The following is an 18,329-nucleotide window of genomic DNA, read 5'->3' on the forward strand; positions in this document are numbered from 1 at the left end:
GCAAGTTCTCAGTTCACATACTGCTGAAGCCTAGCTTGAAGGATTTTGAGCATTATCTTGCTCACTTGTGAAATGAGTGCAGTTGTGTGGTAGTTTGAGCATTCTTTGGCATTGTCTTTCTTTGGGATTGGAATGAAAACTGACCTTTTCCAGTTGTGTGTGGACACTGCTGAGTTTTCCAAATTTGCTGGCATAATGAGTGCAACACTTTAACAGCATCATCCTTTAGGATTTGAGATAGCTCAGATGGAATTCCATCACCTCCACTAGCTTTGTTCATAGTGATGCTTCCTAAGGCCCTCTTGACTTCACGCTCTGGGATGTCTGACTCTAGGTGAAAGACCACACCATCATGGTTATCTGGGACATTAAGAGCTTTTTTGTACAATTCTTCTGTTTATTCTTGCATGTGTTACCAGAGGTAAATCAATAATTTAAAGTTTCTCATTTTGAAGATGTTCTATAATATTTTTTTAGGATCTTTCCTCTGAAGAACGCTTTCATGTTGAGTTACATTTTAGTCCAGGAGCCAAAGGATGTGAAGAAGACAAAAACTTACCCTCTGGCTATGGATATAGACCAGCTTCAAGGGAGGTAACAAAGATGAAATTCTCACTCCATAGTTACTACAGTCCTAAATTTAAATGTGACTTCTTTAAGAATTTTCTGTTACATACTGTAATTCTTATCTCAACTACTAAATAGCATGGTTTAAACTTCTTGAGGTATGGTTTGGATGGATACACATTTTTAAGCATATGAGAATTTTATATTTTATCCTTTTTCTAGATTTTTTTGGAGGGATTTTTAAGATCATTATTTAGAATGGATAACTGTAGTTTCTGTTTTTGGCTGTTGTTTTACTTGAGGACAGTCCATGCTTTACTAAACACTTGGAGTTAATTACCGCATTTTAATTCTTATAACCTTACAAAGTTAAATATGTATTCAGCTTTAAACTTTTTTTTACTAAGCTATGATACATATTGGTAAACATTCCTAAATCATAAGCGTGTAGTTTAATGGTACATCACAAAATAAACACAGTTGTAAAACAACTAGCCAGGTCATAGAATAATATCATTTGAGAAGAAATAATTGTGTCCTTCAATATCATAACCTCCCTGCTTTCTCCCCAGAGATAACTACTATCTTGACTTCTGGCACATAGATTAATTTTGTCTACTTTTGGACTTTATATAAAGTGAACTCACAAAATATGTGCTTTTTTAAGGATGGGAAGTAGATTTGGCTTCTTTCATTATGTGTTTGAAATTCATCTGTTCTTCATTTCTGTTGCCATGTAGTTATTACATTAAGTAAATATGGTGCAGTTTGTTAATCCATTTCACTGTGATGATCATTTGGTTTGTTTGCAGTTCAGGGTTTGAAGATGGATGCTTTTATGAACATTCTTTTTCAGGTCTTTTTCTGAGCATATGTATGCATTTCTTTTGGATATAAAATTGCTGGGTTATAGGGTATGCATATGTTCAGTTTTTAAAAATACAGTCAAATAACTTTCCAAAGCTACTGCCATGTCTTTATCAGCACTTGGTATGATTAGTGTTTTTAATGAGTTGTTTGGGGGATTGTGGCTTAAATTTACATTATCCTTACAACCAGTAAGGACTAGTACTTTTTCTTATATTCATTGGCCACTTGAGTATGTTTTTTGTGAAGTGCTACTGGCTAGGACCAGTAGAGTGCTGAGTAGAAGTATTGATAGCAAGCATTCTTGTTCATTCTCAGACTAAAGCAGAAAGTATTTGGGAATTTTTACTGAAATTAGATGACCTCTGCAGGTCATGTTGAGAGACATAACACTTCTTCTAATTTTCTCTGGACATAACACTTCTTCAGAATTGAATCTTCTAGTCCTAGGACTTGGTATATATATCTCTCTGAATTTAGTTGGCTATTCTTTATATCTTTTTGATAAAATTAAGATTGTTTTAATATCTTTTATTTGTCAGGTTAACTCCTAAATTCTTTTTTAATGTTGTCATAAATGACTCATTTAAATTTTATTTTGTTTGCTATTTTCAATTGAATTTTAACTCAATTTTTGTATAAAGATTTTATAACTGGCAACCTTCCTGTATGCTGTTTATTCATTCTGATAATTTATCCAGTCATTTTAATTTTCTATGTATATGATCATATCTCTGAATGATGACAGATGTCCAGTAAAATGTTGAGTAGATTTCGTGATGATAGGCATTCTTCTCTTTCAGTGATTTATTATTAACTGTGATGATTTTTTCTAGTTTTTTAGATATCCCTTACCTGGGTTGAAGTTTATTTTTTATACCCCTTAGTTTAATGAAGGTTTTTACATACTTTGGCTTCTTTTAGCCAGCGTTTATTTGTGAGGTTCACTGATGTAATTGGTTTTAGTTTGCCCATTCTTACTGCTTTAAAATATATGTTTCACTGTATGACCATGCCCCAATTTATCCATTCTATTTAGATGAATATTTAATATAATCTTTTTAAACTTACCTGTTTTCTGTACTATACTGTGAGACTCTTATATTTTGGGGACAGTATCTTATTCATCTGAGTCTTGACACATGGTAGTACTCAGTAAATATTGAGTGAGTCATCAAATGGTTATTATTTTGATTGTGCAGTCATCACATTTGTTAGAAATATTTGGAATAGAATTTGAATTTTCTATAACCAGATATTGTTTCAGTTTGTGCTTGAGTTGTTGACATTACTGGTAACAAAACTGACCTCTGTTTTTTTTTTTAACTGTCATTTATTTATGAATATGGCTTATTTATTTGGGCATTGGATGAAATTTTATTAAGCATTTTGTTTTATATGGCTTTTTAATTGTTATTTTATTATTTCATTTATCCAGAGAGTATATGTATTTCTTGAAGTTAGGAACTCTGTCATCTGTCTTACAATACCCAGAAAAATTCTAGATTTTCATAAGAATTCATATATCAATCCATTTGAATAAATAAACGTGTGTGTGTGTGTGTGTGTGTGTATATATACTTCAAGTGACCATACCAATTGGTGGTTTAATTTGTTCATCTAAAAAGAGTGATTTGTTTTATCTGAATTTTTTTATGTTATATTCTTTCTGCATAGAATGAAGGCAGGAGAGCTTTTAAAATTGATAGTGATGATGAACCACATACTTCCAAAAAAGATGAGGTTGATCGAGCTGTGATATTGTTTAAGCCTATGGTATCAGAGCCAATTCATATACACAGGAAGTCTCCACTTCCAAGATCTAGGAAGATGGCTACAAATGAAGTAAGTATATTTGTCAGAGCATGTTTTTTTAATGAAGTAAACTAACTATATTTTAATAAAACAGAAAAGAAAATACAGCTTTAATTATTAAGCTTGGGAACCTACCAGATTTTTAACTGTCAACTTTATCAATTTTTCAAATAAATTTTTTAAAATTAGAGGCAGAAAATACAAAGATCACTTTTTTAGAATTTGGAGTTTTATAGATTTCATAACAAAGTTCAATATAAGTAGTAAAATAAGGCCTTTTTACAAACTGATCCATTTTTTTCCTTGTCACTTTTGGTTAGTCTAGTAAAGAACTTTTTAAAAAAATCTGATTTAATGAATCAGGAATAATTTTTGGTTAAAAGTAGTGAGGAATTTCCAGAGACACTTCAGCAGCAGCTGATTCCAGTAACACTGTAGGTTAAGATATGACATTCTAAATCGTTAACCTGATTGTAAAAGTCAGAATAGGAATTTGAAAATTGGATGCTGTAGTTGAAAACTTTACCTTTGTATTTAGATCTATAATTAAATAACTTGGGCTAATTCATATGCTCAATAACAAAATAACATTTAAATAGCTACTAAAATAACATTTAAAAGGAAAGTTGAGCAGTTGGAATGAAGTTTGTTAAGTAAATCTTTAATATCTATATACATTTTTATTCTTTAAATACCTTCATTTTGGGTGATTTATATTTTCTATAGGATGATTCAGCACTGATCTGAAATCAGTGCTTATGTTTTCTAAATTCTCAAGCAAAAGTATAAAGATAGGAAGCACGATCAACTTTTAAGCTAAAATATTTTTTGATGATCAAACACACCAAATCTTAAGTTAGGTATACTATCTAACAGTTGGTAAGTAAGAACATATACACCAAAAAAAAGAATTATGCTCATTTCTCTCGCCCCAAATTATACAAGTATATGTTCTTTTGATTCTCCCAGTTCAACAATTATGCATAGGAAAAGCATCTAAATAAAATACATTGTTTTATAATGGAAAGTGTGTACTAGTTAGGGTTTCCCGTGAATGGGATATTTTAAGTTAATTATAAAAGGGGATGATTAACATTTGTAGAATTTGAGGTTATTTGTTCTATTATAGCTTAATTTAAGAATGAGAAACCTGGGGTTAATTTTAGAAAATTGGGAAATGACATTTATTAATATAACCTAAAATATCATTTGTGTGAGGGCAGTGATTTTGATGATTTTGAACAAAGCAATCTGTAATTTATCAGGTTGTTTATAATTTCACCATTAAACCTTTTTCTACACTCCGAAAAAATTCTGTAACATTGATACAGTAAATGTATTCCTTGACTACATTTTCCAACAGAACTATATTTGTGAAATCGTCAACAAAATCATTGCCCTTTGTTAACTCTTAAAACACAGAACACGTTGCTAAACTTTTTTCTCATAAATATTTAAATAGTTGCTTTCAAGAGATTATTTCTATGCCATGCTAAACTTTTACTTCCATAAGGGAAATTATTCAAGTAAAACCTTGAAGACTTTTTCCAGCGTCCATCATCTCCATGGATATCAGAAGTTTGTACTTCCCAAAGACACACAGAGAAAAAGACTATTCTCTTCATTTTGTGCAAGTAGATTTTACTGTGTCCTCACTGTCTGAAATCTGAACATGCAAACATATAATCTGAGAATGTTTGCTGCATGTTTTGTCTACTGAACTCTACAAATAATCTTTGGAAGGCATAAATAAATAGATAGCATATAAGTGTAGACGAGTGCAATTTGAATCCTCCATCTCATGATCTCTAATTTTTTTTGTCTGGCAAACGAATTATCCTTTATACATTATATACACTGAAGTCTCTTTAACCCTTTGAAGGATTCTTTAGTGCTTTGGGTTGAAAAGTTTACCCAGTATAAACCTCTTAAATATCTAAAATTAAGCAGAATACATTCAAATTTTTAACATTGCCAAGATAAAAAATTGTTAAAATCTTTCCAGTTCTAAGAGAGAAGGGACAACTATTAAGCAGTATAAATATTTTGCATTTTAAGATAAGAAAGTAATTCTCATAATTGTTATTACTCACAATTAGATTTATAAGTGAGTCCTATCAATTTCTCAAATATTAAAATATTTGGCTCCCAAATTACTGTTTAATAGTTTTTTTAAAAAATTGATAAGCACAAACAAACTGTATTTTTTTTTCTTTCTGATCATTTGGCTCTGTTGTATCTAACTTTGCATGCTCTGCTTTTTTTTTTTTTTTTTTTTTTTGCCCCTTTTCTCACTTCTAGGAAGAGAGCCCCCTGAGTGTGTCTAGCCCAGAGGGTACTGGTACCTGGCTGCATTACACCAGTGGTGTGGGCACTGGGCGTCGAAGACGCAGATCAGGGGAACAAATCACTTCTTCCCCTGTCTCCCCCAAATCATTGGCTTTCACATCCAGTATTTTTGGCTCATGGCAACAGGTTTTTAAACTTTACTTCATTAAACATTTTTCCTCCCCGCATTCAGAGCAACAAACAGCTGTCTTGGAGGACATCTAATCCCTTATATTTTACATCAGAGTAAATCCTTCCGTTTTTTAATTTGAATTCATTTTAAAACACTTGTGATGTCTGACAATATTTTGAGGGAAAGAAACCACTTAAATTGCTTATGTTTAGCATTTTTACTGGAGGGGGTTAAATATCCAGGATTTTAAAATTAGTCAATAAAATTTACATTCCTGGAACTTTAGCTTGTTAATAAAATTTTTTTAAAAGGAAAGAAAAATTTTTTAATTTAATTGTCCTTTAAAATATTCAGAAACAAAGTTATATAATTTTATAGTAAGGAAATTTAATAACGTTTTCCTCCATAATTAAAAAATAGATTCCATTTGGAATTTGCTGAGAACCTAAAAATTTTTTTAAAAATATCCAGATTTATGTGGCCCTGTGTTAATTAGCAGGATACATCGAATACTGGTGATTCTCTCCCTCACTTTGTATTATCTGAAAGTATTATCTTAATTATGTACAATATGGTTTTTTTTTTTAGCTGTATAATATCTTAATGCTTTCTTTAAGATAAAAGGGGACAATGTATATGTGCCCATCAACAATATGCCCCAACAAAAGGAGTCAAAATAAATGACTTCAGAAGGACTTTTTGTGGTGACGTTTGGAAACTTAAAATACTGTGGGTTTTGGGGGTTTTTCACAATGGAAGGTCTGCTGTTACACATGACTTTTCCAAGAACTTCAGCAATTTCCTTTTGGAAATACAATGCATTGATTATAGGAAAAGGGATTATGGTATCCATTAAGGCTGTGAATATTCAAAGGTTACTCTGATAAAGCCTGTGCATGGATCAGTAATTGTATGGTGATCTCAACAGTCTCTGTCTGTCTTTTCTTTTGTTTGTGATTGTTTTTTCCCCCTTCAAATACAGGAGCTGTTTAAGAGTGGGCATTTGGCTTCTTTTAAGAGAGAGTGAAATTATATCAGTCTATAATAATTGTTTCTTTTCATCTGTCTTGTTTCATACGTGATATTTATTCTGAATGCCTGCTTCGCACCACTTCATTGCAAGGACCTCATATGAAATGGACTCCCTTCACAAGGGGATCTTGCATGATCTTTCATATCTTGTGTATTTCTACTAATATTTATCATACAGCTTATTAACCTTTGTCTGTCTGAAACAGGCTGCAAATGAAATATGGACTTTTTAGTTTATTTTACTGTTTTACTTCATTTATTTTGCTTTCCTTGTGCAGGTTGTATCTGAAAATGCTAACTACTTGCGAACACCAAGAACTCTTGTAGAACAGAAGCAGAACCCTACTGTAGGTATGTGGTCTGAAGGAAATTGTATTCCAAACCTTAAACTCAATATTTTGCACACATGTAAAACTCTTCAGAGGTGAAAGCATGACCAAATGCTATGCTTTAGTTTTTATTTAACATACACTAATTCAGAAATGTTGAGTTGTAAAGCTGGAAATACACAGTAAAGTTTTGATGAAATGAACAAGAAATGACATTAATTTTGTTTTATAATGCTTTTGAATGCCCATAACATAAACTGCTCAGTTTAATTGCCAGTGCTCATTTTTAATCTTGTATTCTATAAGTTAAAATCCCAGCATGTTTTAATTTAGGACGGAAACTTCATTTTTCCCAGTTGATAAAGTTGAAAATAGGCTACTGCATACAAAAAGAACTACTTTTCTGGTTAAATTTTTCAAGTGGAGAATATTTCACTTAAAATTAATTTACCTAGTTATTTACCTGTCTAGGTATACTAGTGATCTTTTTGGTCATCTGTTAAGGAAAGCCAAAGCAAAACTAATGTTTAGTGGCAGTGTTGATTTCTTTATTGACCTATAGAACATAATTGGTTCTTAGCTAACACTCAAGCAAAGCAATGTTGAAGAAAACCTTTCTAAATTTATTTTGGTTTTAAAATCATTATTGATTTTAAAACTACATCGGATAATGACATTTTCTGTAAATAATTGTCTAAATCAGTTTAATAACAACAAATTTCATGTTTTAACTATGTATGTACTATTATTTCTATTCTAAGTATATGAACGGTCCCTTGATACCTACATACTTGAAAAAATCTTTCTTTAATTATACATATGTTACAGCGATACCTTTTGATATCCCCACGGTATTTTGCCAGATACACACACAGACACACACACACACACATTACTCCTTTCTTTACATATTGTAATGTATATGATAAAAATTTACTTAATCCTTACCTAATGGTAAAAGCTTTCCTTGGTTGTAAAGACTTTTACTACAAGTTAAGCATCAAATTGGGCTTCTTATTAATTAAGATCTTAAGTTATTTAAATATTAGAAATTTAGAGTGATTTAGGCCGAATGACCACATTGTAAAAGGAAATGTTTCACCTGGTCTTCTTGCAAATAAGTAAACTTTGATTTGCTTTATTTCATAACAGATATTGATAACTCACATTCAGGGGCATCAGGAAAGCTTCTTCATTCACAGATATACATTCAAAAATATTGATTTAATATGATTTAATTTGTGCTAGGAGAGGTTTTTTAATGTTGCCTGCTCATACAAATTGATTGACAAAATTCCTTATCATCCTAAATTAATTTTTATGATAGTGTTTTTTAATACTTTTAATATGTATATGTCTAATTATTGTGTGGGTATATTATTTTCCTCAAAGAACATTTTCTCCAGTGTAAATGCCTCCATCTGTACATATGATAAATGGTGGTGGTGACTGTATTAAGTTGACATAATAAGTGAATTGTGAGCCTGTTGAGGGCACTGCCAGATATGTGTGGTAAGAGCCATGTTGCATGCTGCATGAATTCCCAATGTGAACAGAAGAACACCCGTTGCTGTATGTATTTTCTCTAACTCCCATCAGGGTCTCACTGTGCGAGCCTGTTTAGCACCTCGGTGCTCGGGGGTTCTTCAAGCGCACCTAACCTACAGGATTATGCTCGTACTCATCGTAAAAAGCTGACCTCTTCTGGCTGCATAGATGGTATGTGCACACATGCACACACAGAATCATACCTGCACCCATGCACACACCCATGAGCATATACTTCTCAAAGGCAAGCCTAAGGCCACTGACGGATGCACATGGAATCCCATCACCCTTTGCCTAAGTGACTATCAGTGTGCTCTGTTATCCACTACTTAGGTCCATGTTTCATCAAGCAGTTAATTATAGTTAGACTTACAGTACTTGTTCAATGAGTATTTCATTGAAATATGAAATTTAGAACTATATCATGTATATTGTTTTAAATAGTTAATAAGCCATTTTATAAAGAATAAATTTATTTCATCTTTTAAGCATTTTTTTTATTCTTAACCCTTATTTTACTTCTAAATAAATAAAGTGAATGGGATGTTTATAAGAAAACATATTGGCATTATTTTTGTAAGAATAAACATAAGATGAGAATATTTTAGGATCCCTAGGTGAAGGAAATCTTCTCACTGTTGTTAATACACCTTGAGTTTTTTCAGAAAGTCTCTTGAGGCTCATCAAAGCGTGCCCCTTTTGTTAATAGGAGTACTTAATAGCCCTTTTGAAATTAGCTTTTCTAAAACTTTTTCTCATGTATCCACAAGTTTATTTTAGTTAGTAAAACATGGATTTACCAGAATTGCCAGCTCATCCTGCTTTTCTTTCTTTTGTATATTTTATTGAACACTTTGCCTCTATCATCAAGCCATTTTACTTCTTTTAACCAGTATTTGGCTTATTTCCCTCTCTCATTGTCCCTTCTGCATGTCACCTAATTCTAACCTCCTTATATATTTGTTTTTCCTCCTCTTTTTTTAAGTGTCCTTCTTTTGGTAGCTGTTACGAATTTCAGGTACCTGTTTTTCTCTTTCTCAGACGCCACACGCGGTTCTGCTGTTAAAAGGTTTTCTATCTCATTTGCTCGACACCCAACCAATGGTACGTTTTGCTTTTATTTTAAAAGATAATCCCCTGCTTCATCCTTTTTTATTTTTCTTTGATTCTAACATGTGGGATATACAGTATCATACATTGCTCAATCCTTAATTTCAATTGGCATACAATTCTAACTTATTGTTCACCCCAAATATTGATACTGTCTAACTCCCTTTTTCAGCTGTAATTTATGCAATAATTTAGCACTACTCATCAAACTTTTAAATGACCACAATGATGAGTTTTAATACTTAATTAGCATCTAAAATTTCCTTCTGATTTCTCAAGTGATCAATCTACATAATTTTAAAAATGTAACAATAAATAGTATTTATTTTCTTTTTAATTCTTAATAATTTAATGATCTTCTGAATTTCTCTTCTGATCACATGATTGTTTCATTGAGCTATTTATCTAAAATACAGGATCATACCTGTCAAATAGCCAAATGAGATGTGTCCTTGAAAAGTTCTTGGGAACCAGGGGATGCAGGTTTCACTGTGTAACATTATTGATCCCTGATTGTCTAAACAAACCCCAGCTTTGTCTGGAGCATGCTGAAAACATTTTTCAGCATTTACTTAGTCCTCCTATGGCAGTGTGGTTTGCCTCTGTCAAGCAAACAGTTTTGGGAAAGGTACCTTGCTTTTTGTTAGAATTTCGAGGGCTACTCACAGGAAGATTAGGCTAAAAATCTAGACAACCAGTTCAATTAAATTCAGTATTTGAGCCTGAAGAGGAAAATTGTGTGGCCATTACTTACACACTGAATTTTGTACTATTACAGCTTTCTTACATAGAGTTTTTTTCTTGTGGGACAAGGGAATATTTACTAATCATTTAAAAATAACTCAGAATCAAAGAATTTCAAAGAAAGCCTACATTTTTTCACTTTTATTCTGAGTGAAGTTGTTTTTAATCCCTGCAACTTTTTTTTTTCTTTTTAATTGTAAGTAAGTCTTTCAAAAATTCAAGTCAGGTTTTTCAAAAACTTTTATGAAGCTCAAGGATTGAACACAAGCTTGTTGTCATTTCCCTCCTTCTGAATCTTTTTAAGAGGACACCTAAGTAACTGCTCTAATACTTCTTGAAGGTGGAGTATCAAGATCCAATTCTCAACAAGTGAAAATTTAGCCTTAAAGCTAAATGTTCTTTTCCTCCATTGTATCTGTTTATATGCGTCTTTTTGAAGAAAAAGATCCTTATTTGATACAGCTACAGCTTCTAAAGAACCAACATATGTAAGAACTTCTTAGAAGAAAACTGAAGTCACAAGAAAAACCAAAAATCACAAAATTCTGAAGAAGAGACATTGAAGGTTTAAGACTGACTGTAGTTTTTGTGCAGAGTGCTTATGTGTTATTGTGCCAGTATTGCAAGTTTTATATAGGAGAAATATTTGCTTATTGAAGCTTTAAAAAAAAAAAAGCCTTTGTTAAGTTTAACAGAAAATAATTTTATATTCTTTTAATTTAGGCTTTTTTTTAAAAAAAATATGGATTTTCCCACACATTGTGACTTGATGCTTATAAAATGCATCCCTTTCAACTCTAGAAATATTTCTCTTGGGTTTTCAATTTTTTTTTTTTTTTTTGCTGTGTTGTCTTACCTGTCCTATGAATTGTCATTTGACTCTTTCTTTTACTTTTTATTTTCCTTAACTTTCGTGTTTTTTCCATCTTAACACATATCATGGACTTAACCCCTCGCCTTCATCTTTAGTCCAAGGAACATGGTGAGACAAGTATCTTCTGACAGTGCTTTACCTTATTTTCTGGGCCTCTGTGCAGAACACCTACACCTCTATAGGTGCTGGTCCGTTGCCTCTGTGGAGTTTCTAGGCTCCAGTGGTATGTTTCTATAGTTTCTAAACATGACAGCAAGGTGGCTTTTTAAATTGCTGCGCTAACCCTTTCATTGTGCATTAAAGAAAAAGTTCACTATAGATAGATGGAAAAAGATATAGTCCAAAGGGACTCGATTATATTGTCATTTGCCTGTTACAAAATTTAACAAGCAAATGCAGGAAAATAGTTCTACAAAAAACTAATAAACATTCTGAGGAAAGGATTTTTTAAAAAGCCACAGTGTTTAATGCAAGGAAAGGGTTTGCGCCTTTTTGCATGAATCTTGTAATTAAAAAAAAAAAAAAAGTAGTACTTGTGCAAGCCTAATTTCTTTAGTGCTTAACTTAGGTGCTTTAGCTGCTATTATGGTATTATAGTTTTGTTTTAAGTATATGTAATGTTCTATCATGCTTTGGTTTACCCCTGGAAATCAAACATAGCAGTTTTGTAAATCCTTTGGTTGTTTTCATTGAAAAATTAGATTCTCTTTTAACTAGAGTTTCCCTATTCCAACTAAGAATTAGACAATTCTTAGGTCAGTATTTTCTCCCAAAATTAAGTATAAGTCAGTGTTAAAATGAGCACATGTCTATTGACGCAGAAAGTTTTCCAATCAACTTAAGTTTAATTAATTTTTAAGTTAAAAATATTAGACTTTATATAGAAACTAAATATTAAAAGTATTTCTTTTTGGAGGAGAATTAGTTTAAATTCTTGACAAATTAGATGCAGAAAGACTTGGTATTTTAATTGTATCTAAAAATAATTTTAAAAGCCATTCAGTTGGATAAAATGTAAATACGCAATATTTATTAAAAAGTAAATAACCTATGTCCTATTTGTTTAAAGAAGCTGTATATTTAAGTGCTTTCGTTTCATGGATGGTATTGATACATACCTGCATGGTTTGTTTCATGAAATTTTTGTATGTGTGCCATTGTTGAATGCAGAAATATTTGTATTTTGTATGGCTTTTTACTTGGCCTGACTTCACTCAGCTAGCAGTTTCCAACAATAGAATTAATTGTGTTAATTCAATCAAGGTAGGTGAAATATGTTTTGAAATTTTAATTTCAGCGTAAATGAATGGATGTTGTTTTGGGGTCACACTAGAGGTATTGTTGGCCTTGGTATGACTAGAAAAGTATTTAAAATCACTCTTCATAAGCAATTACTTAATTGTTTTTCACCAAGAAGTTACCTTTAGCATTCCAGCATCAGGGACACATTATGGCATCAGCTTATTCATCTATCAAATAGACCTGATTTTAAAAAGTAAAAACCGTGAAAACACTGTATTTTTTGTTGTTTGTTTTTTATTATTACCCCAGGTTTTTAAAGTATTACTCTTAGATTTTCCAAATACAGAATGAAATCGTGTGCATGCTGTACCTTGTTATTATATTTAAAATGAAGTCTTTGTTACATCTTGTTCCGGCCCCATACCGCATAGCATCTGGTGTCATGACTTCAGAGATGTGTGTTTGCATGTGGCCGATTGAAAAGACCTAAACTGTCCAGTTCTAAGCAATGATCTTCTTTTTTAATTAATGAATTTTAAGATATCCAACTATTGGTTTTGGTTTTGTTTTTGTTTTTTCCCCTCAGGTTTTGAATTGTATTCGATGGTGCCATCTATTTGTCCTCTAGAAACTCTTCATAATGCCCTGTCCTTAAAGCAGGTGGATGAATTTCTTGCTTCCATTGCTTCTCCATCAAGTGAAGTTCCACGGAAGACCCCTGAAACTTGTAGGAAAATTATTATTATTATTTGATTTTTAGACAGTAGATTTTATCTGAATATGAAATAATTATGAAAATATAAATTCAAGTAGTGATAGTAAGTAGAATTTTAGGGGAGAAAGGGGTATACAAGAACATTGTTTGAAATTCTTTGGTATAATGTGCAGTGTACCACTTGTCTTGACTCTTTCCCCAAATTTTTTCTCTTACCAAAAGGAGGAAGAAATCTAAGACCCAGAAGTAGAAATCAGCAATATATAATACAAAATCATAGTCTTATTTTCTACTGTCATTGCATATAATAAGCTTTTTTTAAAAGACGGGATATAAAAAAAAAAATAAATAAAATAAAAAAAAAAAATAAAATAAAAGACGGGATATTAGTCTGCATTAATGCCCACGTGTTCATCCATTCAATACTTTTGACTCAGAGCTCTTAACTCAGAGCAAATTAGGGCAACAGTTTTTCAAATTATGTTCTGTAGGAAATATTCTGAAGAGGTTAATTCCTTTGTGTAAAGTAAAGGGATTTGTGGCTAAGCCAGTTTTGGAAACTTTATTATAAGGAAAACTCCATACCCACATTTTCCAAAACTTATTTGTTGAGAAAACATTTTGGTAACACATTTAAATATTGTATAAAATTATTCTCAGGAACTTCAGTTTGGGAAATGTTCAAGGCTTCCTTTTTAAGTATAAGAAGTCAGCTGGCTGTTGTCATTTTCAACACTGTAGGATACTTTGACACACTGGAATTCCAGTTTAGGAAGCATTCGTTTTGGGAGAGAATGCTCTGCTCAGAGTTAAGAGTCTTACTAGTCTTAGTCATATGTCTGAAAAAGTGGGCTACTGTCCATGGGGTCTCAAAGAGTCAGAAATGACTGAGAGACTAAGCACATACCAAGTAGTATTTCGTAAGAATACTGTAAATGTGTTTTTCCAAAGAATAAAATTGGAGGTCTTGGGATGAAAGCCACCGTCATGTGTTGCTGTGACTCTCTTCCCTTTCCTGGGCCACCACATCGTGTGATTCTACAGAGGTCTGTTCAGTATATTCTGTCCACATAGTGCCCCCTGCATTTTTGCTTTTCTCTTCCACGTCTGGTGGCAGAGGTCAGCTTTCAACTGCAGAGGTATCTTGGTGTGAATGTTTTAAAATATTTCACTTTAGAAGTGGTTTGGAGAAGTCGGTTTCCATTTTAAAATGTGCATATGAATTTGTCTGATGCTGAGAATTGATAATAATCCATATGAAATAATCTGCAAGATGTACAGTCAAAGTGAGGAAACTGAAGGACATTTTTCCTTTTCCTTTCTCTGTTAGCTAATAGAAAGGCCAGTACTGTTCCTCGGTATACAAGAGAGAATCTGAATAAATAAATTCTCATTTTTTTCTTCTACCTGACTTTATACTCCATGCTTCTTTGGGGCAGGGATTTATAATCTTAAAATAGGGATTAAAGAAAGACTATAATTAGTAAATAAGTGTTTGCTGCTGTTGCTGCTAAGTCGCTTCAGTCGTGTCCGACTCTGTGCGACCCCATAGACAGCAGCCCACCAGGCTCCCCCGTCCCTGGGATTCTCCAGGCAAGAACACCGGAGTGGGTTGCCATTTCCTTCTCCAATGCAAGAAAGTGAAAAGTGAAAGTGAAGTCGCTCAGTCGTGTCCAACTCTTAGCGACCCCATGGACTGCAGCCTACCAGGCTCCTCCGTCCATGGGATTTTCCAGGCAAGAGTACTGGAGTGGGGTGCCATTTAGGGTAAGCATTAAAACTGTTTTGAATTTAGAAGATCTTCAATCAGTGACTTAAAGCTAAAACTAAATGAGAAAATAAATACAGTTAATGCAGTTCATCAAACTGGATAAACCTTAGATTTTATTTAGTTCATTGGTGTTCAGACTATATTCCCAAGAGTTTTAGGAAGTTTCATGAGGAAGAGAAAGAAGCTGAATTATTAGGCCTTCCTTTGATCGACTTTATGTAAGATTTCATTTTAGAGAAGTTTACTGTATTAATGGAGAGACTTAAAGACACCATTCAGGAAATCAACCAGTTGGTGGTCAAGCAAGACTAAAACCCAGGTCTCCTAAAGTGTGTGGCTTTGTTCATTCTCTTTGAATATTAAAGAAAATAGGGTGCCCGTTAGGGCTTCGCAGGTGGCGCAGTGGTAAAGAATCTGCCTGCCAATGCAGGAGATGCAAGAGACGCAGGTTCAATATCATCAGGAAGATCTCCTGGAGTGGGAAATAGCAACCCACTCCAGTATTCCTCCTGCCTTACACCAAGGCACTGACCCTCAATTTCAAAATACTAATTGGTTAAGTTAGAGGTTGGAAGTTATAATAGAAGATGTAAGCAGAAAAAAGCTAAGTAATGATGTGCTGCTTTATGAGATATTTTAAGCAACTTTTTTTAATCAGTTCAGTTCAGTCACTCAGTCGTGTCCGACTCTCTGCGACCCCATAGACTGCAGCACGCCAGGCCTCCCTGTTCATCGCCAAATCCCGGAGTTCACTCAAACTCCTGTCCATTGTCACTTGTATATTATTTCACTAGCGACTACTTTGATATTCTGCCAGTGTGAACTTTATATTCATTCCGCGTAGTTATCAACCACTGCAGGCACATTTGCCACGTCTGTTCCACACACTGATTTTTCAGAGACACACTCTTTACTGTGATCAGGCCCTCTTCCAAAAATTGACAAATCTGCCTTTTGTTACCTCCGCCATCATTTGTTTGGGACCCCAAAAGCTCATGCCAGTAGCACCCCCTACTGCAGCCTGTCCTATTCCAGAGGTCTTCATACTTGAGAAATGTACCTACTTGTACTTTTCACACTTTTCAATCTCCCCACCTTAATTAGAAAGAAGAAAGAGTCTTTAACATTTTCTTGCATGAAAATAAATCTCATCTGGGTACTATATTAATAGGAAGACAGTCTGACTCAATTATTCATAATCTGATTAGTTTAAATTTGATAGACTTGCCTCAGAAAATTATTGAATTACTTTGTTTGATTTTTCTTTTTCAGCCTCTTTAACTTCACGTTCCAGTCCAATAATGAGAAGAAAAGTATCTTTAAATACATATACACCTGCAAAGATCCTCCCAACACCACCAGCTAGCATCAAGAGTACTAAAGCAAGCAGCAAACCAGGTTAGGCGTGTGTGTGAATTTGTGGATTCCGTATAGCAGTTAGAGGAGTAGTAATAGCTTGCTTTGTAGGTGTAAAAAATCTGTTTCTAAGTAGGATGATTACAGTCTAGGAAATCTGTTACTGTAGCCTATTGATATGTTTGAGGTATTTTTTCTTTTGTTAATTATCCCCCCTCCCCTAACGTATGTTAAAATATATTTGATACTCAACAGTTTTCTAAACTGATTTATGGACTGTCTTCTCTTGTTTTTCTGTTCAGCCAGGATTCTACCTGAATCTTTTTACTATTTCTTATATTTCTTATTTGTTCAGTTCAGTTCAGTCAGTCAGTCGTGTCTGACTCTTTGCGACCCCATGATTGACAGCACGCCAGGCCTCCCTGTCCATCACCATCTCCCGGAGTTCACTCAGACTCACATCCATCAAGTCGGTGATGCCATCCAGCCATCTCATCCTCTGTCATCCCCTTTTCCTCCTGCCCCCAGTGCCTTCCAACATCAGAGTTTTCCAGTGAGTCAACTCTTTGCATCAGGTGGCCAAAGTACTGGAGTTTCAGCTTTAGCATCATTCCTTCCAAAGAAATCCCAGGGCTGATCTCCTTTAGAATGGACTGGTTGGATCTCCTTGCAGTCCAAGGGACTCTCAAGAGTCTTCTCCAACACCACAGTTCAAAAGCATCAATTCTTCGGCACTCAGCTTTCTTCACTCCAACTCTCACATCCATACATGACCACTGGAAAAACCATAGCCTTGACTAAACGGACCTTTGTTGGCAAAGTAATGTCTCTGCTTTTGAATATGCTATCTAGGTTGGTCATAACTTTCCTTCTAAGGAGTAAGCGTCTTTTAATTTCATGGCTGCAGTCACCATCTGTAGTGATTTTGGAGCCCCCAGAAATAAAGTCTGACACTATTTCCCCATCTATTTCCCATGAAGTGATGGGACCAGATGCCATGATCTTCGTTTTCTGAATGTTGAGCTTTAAGCCAACTTTTTCACTCTCCTCTTTCACTTTCATCAAGAGACTTTTTAGCTCCTCTTCACTTTATGCCATAAAGGTGGTGTCATCTGCATATCTGAGGTTAGTGATATTTCTCCCGGCAATCTTGATTCTTATTTGTTACTATATCTGAAAATAATCTTTATTTTACCTTCATTCTTGAAAGGTAGTTTTGCTGGACAGAGAATCTCTAAAGTTTTTTCTTTCAGCATTTTAAGGATGTTGTCCTACTTTTTTCTCATTCCCCTTGTTTCTGATGAGAAGTCCTTGTTAATTTGAAGACTAGTTCTTATGTATGCAGTGGGATTTCTTTTCTCTGCCAACTTTCAGTGTTTTTGCTCTATCTTTGGGTCTCAGAAGTTTGACTGTGGCATGCTTTGGACTTTTTTTTTTGGTAATAAAATCCTGGTTGATAGTCACTTTTACTTGTCATCTGCATTCTGCTATTAAACCATCCAGTGAATTTTTATTTCAGGTATTCTTTAGTTTTAGGCATTTGTTTTGATTCTTTATAGTCTTTTCCTTCAGAGATTTCCTGTATTTTTATTCATTATACGAATATTTTCCTTTGTTCTTGAGTGTAGTTAAAATAGTTGCTTTAAAATTCCTGTCTATTAGTCAGGTGTGTTCTCAGGATTGATCTCTTATGAACTTACCCATTCCCAAGAAGGAAGTCTTTTTTCATGTTTTTCATATATTGAATAATTTTGGATTGTATTCTAGATCAACTCTGGACTCTGTTGTTTCTCTTATGTTCCTACAAAGAGTGTTGGGTTGTTTGGGGTTTTTTTTTAAAGCAAAGTATTAACCTTGGCTGAACCTAGATTGTGATACTATGTCCCCCTGACATAACT

The 18,329-nt window shown here is 33.6% G+C and overlaps 1 protein-coding gene across 16 annotated transcripts in view; it reads left to right on the forward strand.

Moving 5' to 3' along the window:
* Window positions 1-18,329, forward strand: part of PPIP5K2 (diphosphoinositol pentakisphosphate kinase 2) — an 83,042-nt gene that overhangs the window by 61,877 nt on the left and 2,836 nt on the right. For 5 of the 16 annotated variants that reach the window (XM_070794081.1, XM_070794091.1, XM_070794079.1 and 2 more), the window contains 9 exons: window positions 478-594; window positions 3,112-3,279; window positions 5,551-5,724; window positions 7,021-7,093; window positions 8,671-8,790; window positions 9,661-9,723; window positions 11,511-11,570; window positions 13,176-13,316; window positions 16,348-16,473. In XM_070794081.1, coding sequence (XP_070650182.1) covers window positions 478-594; window positions 3,112-3,279; window positions 5,551-5,724; window positions 7,021-7,093; window positions 8,671-8,790; window positions 9,661-9,723; window positions 11,511-11,570; window positions 13,176-13,316; window positions 16,348-16,473 — 1,042 coding nt within the window. Of the gene's footprint in view, window positions 1-477; window positions 595-3,111; window positions 3,280-5,550; window positions 5,725-7,020; window positions 7,094-8,670; window positions 8,791-9,660; window positions 9,724-11,442; window positions 11,571-13,175; window positions 13,317-16,347; window positions 16,474-18,329 lie in introns of those variants that run through there. The other 11 variants (XM_070794083.1, XM_070794082.1, XM_070794089.1 and 8 more) reach the window with 8 other exon arrangements.

Source organism: Bos indicus, chromosome 7, assembly GCF_029378745.1.
Source record: "Bos indicus isolate NIAB-ARS_2022 breed Sahiwal x Tharparkar chromosome 7, NIAB-ARS_B.indTharparkar_mat_pri_1.0, whole genome shotgun sequence".
In the NCBI taxonomy this organism is placed as follows: Eukaryota; Metazoa; Chordata; class Mammalia; order Artiodactyla; family Bovidae; genus Bos; species Bos indicus.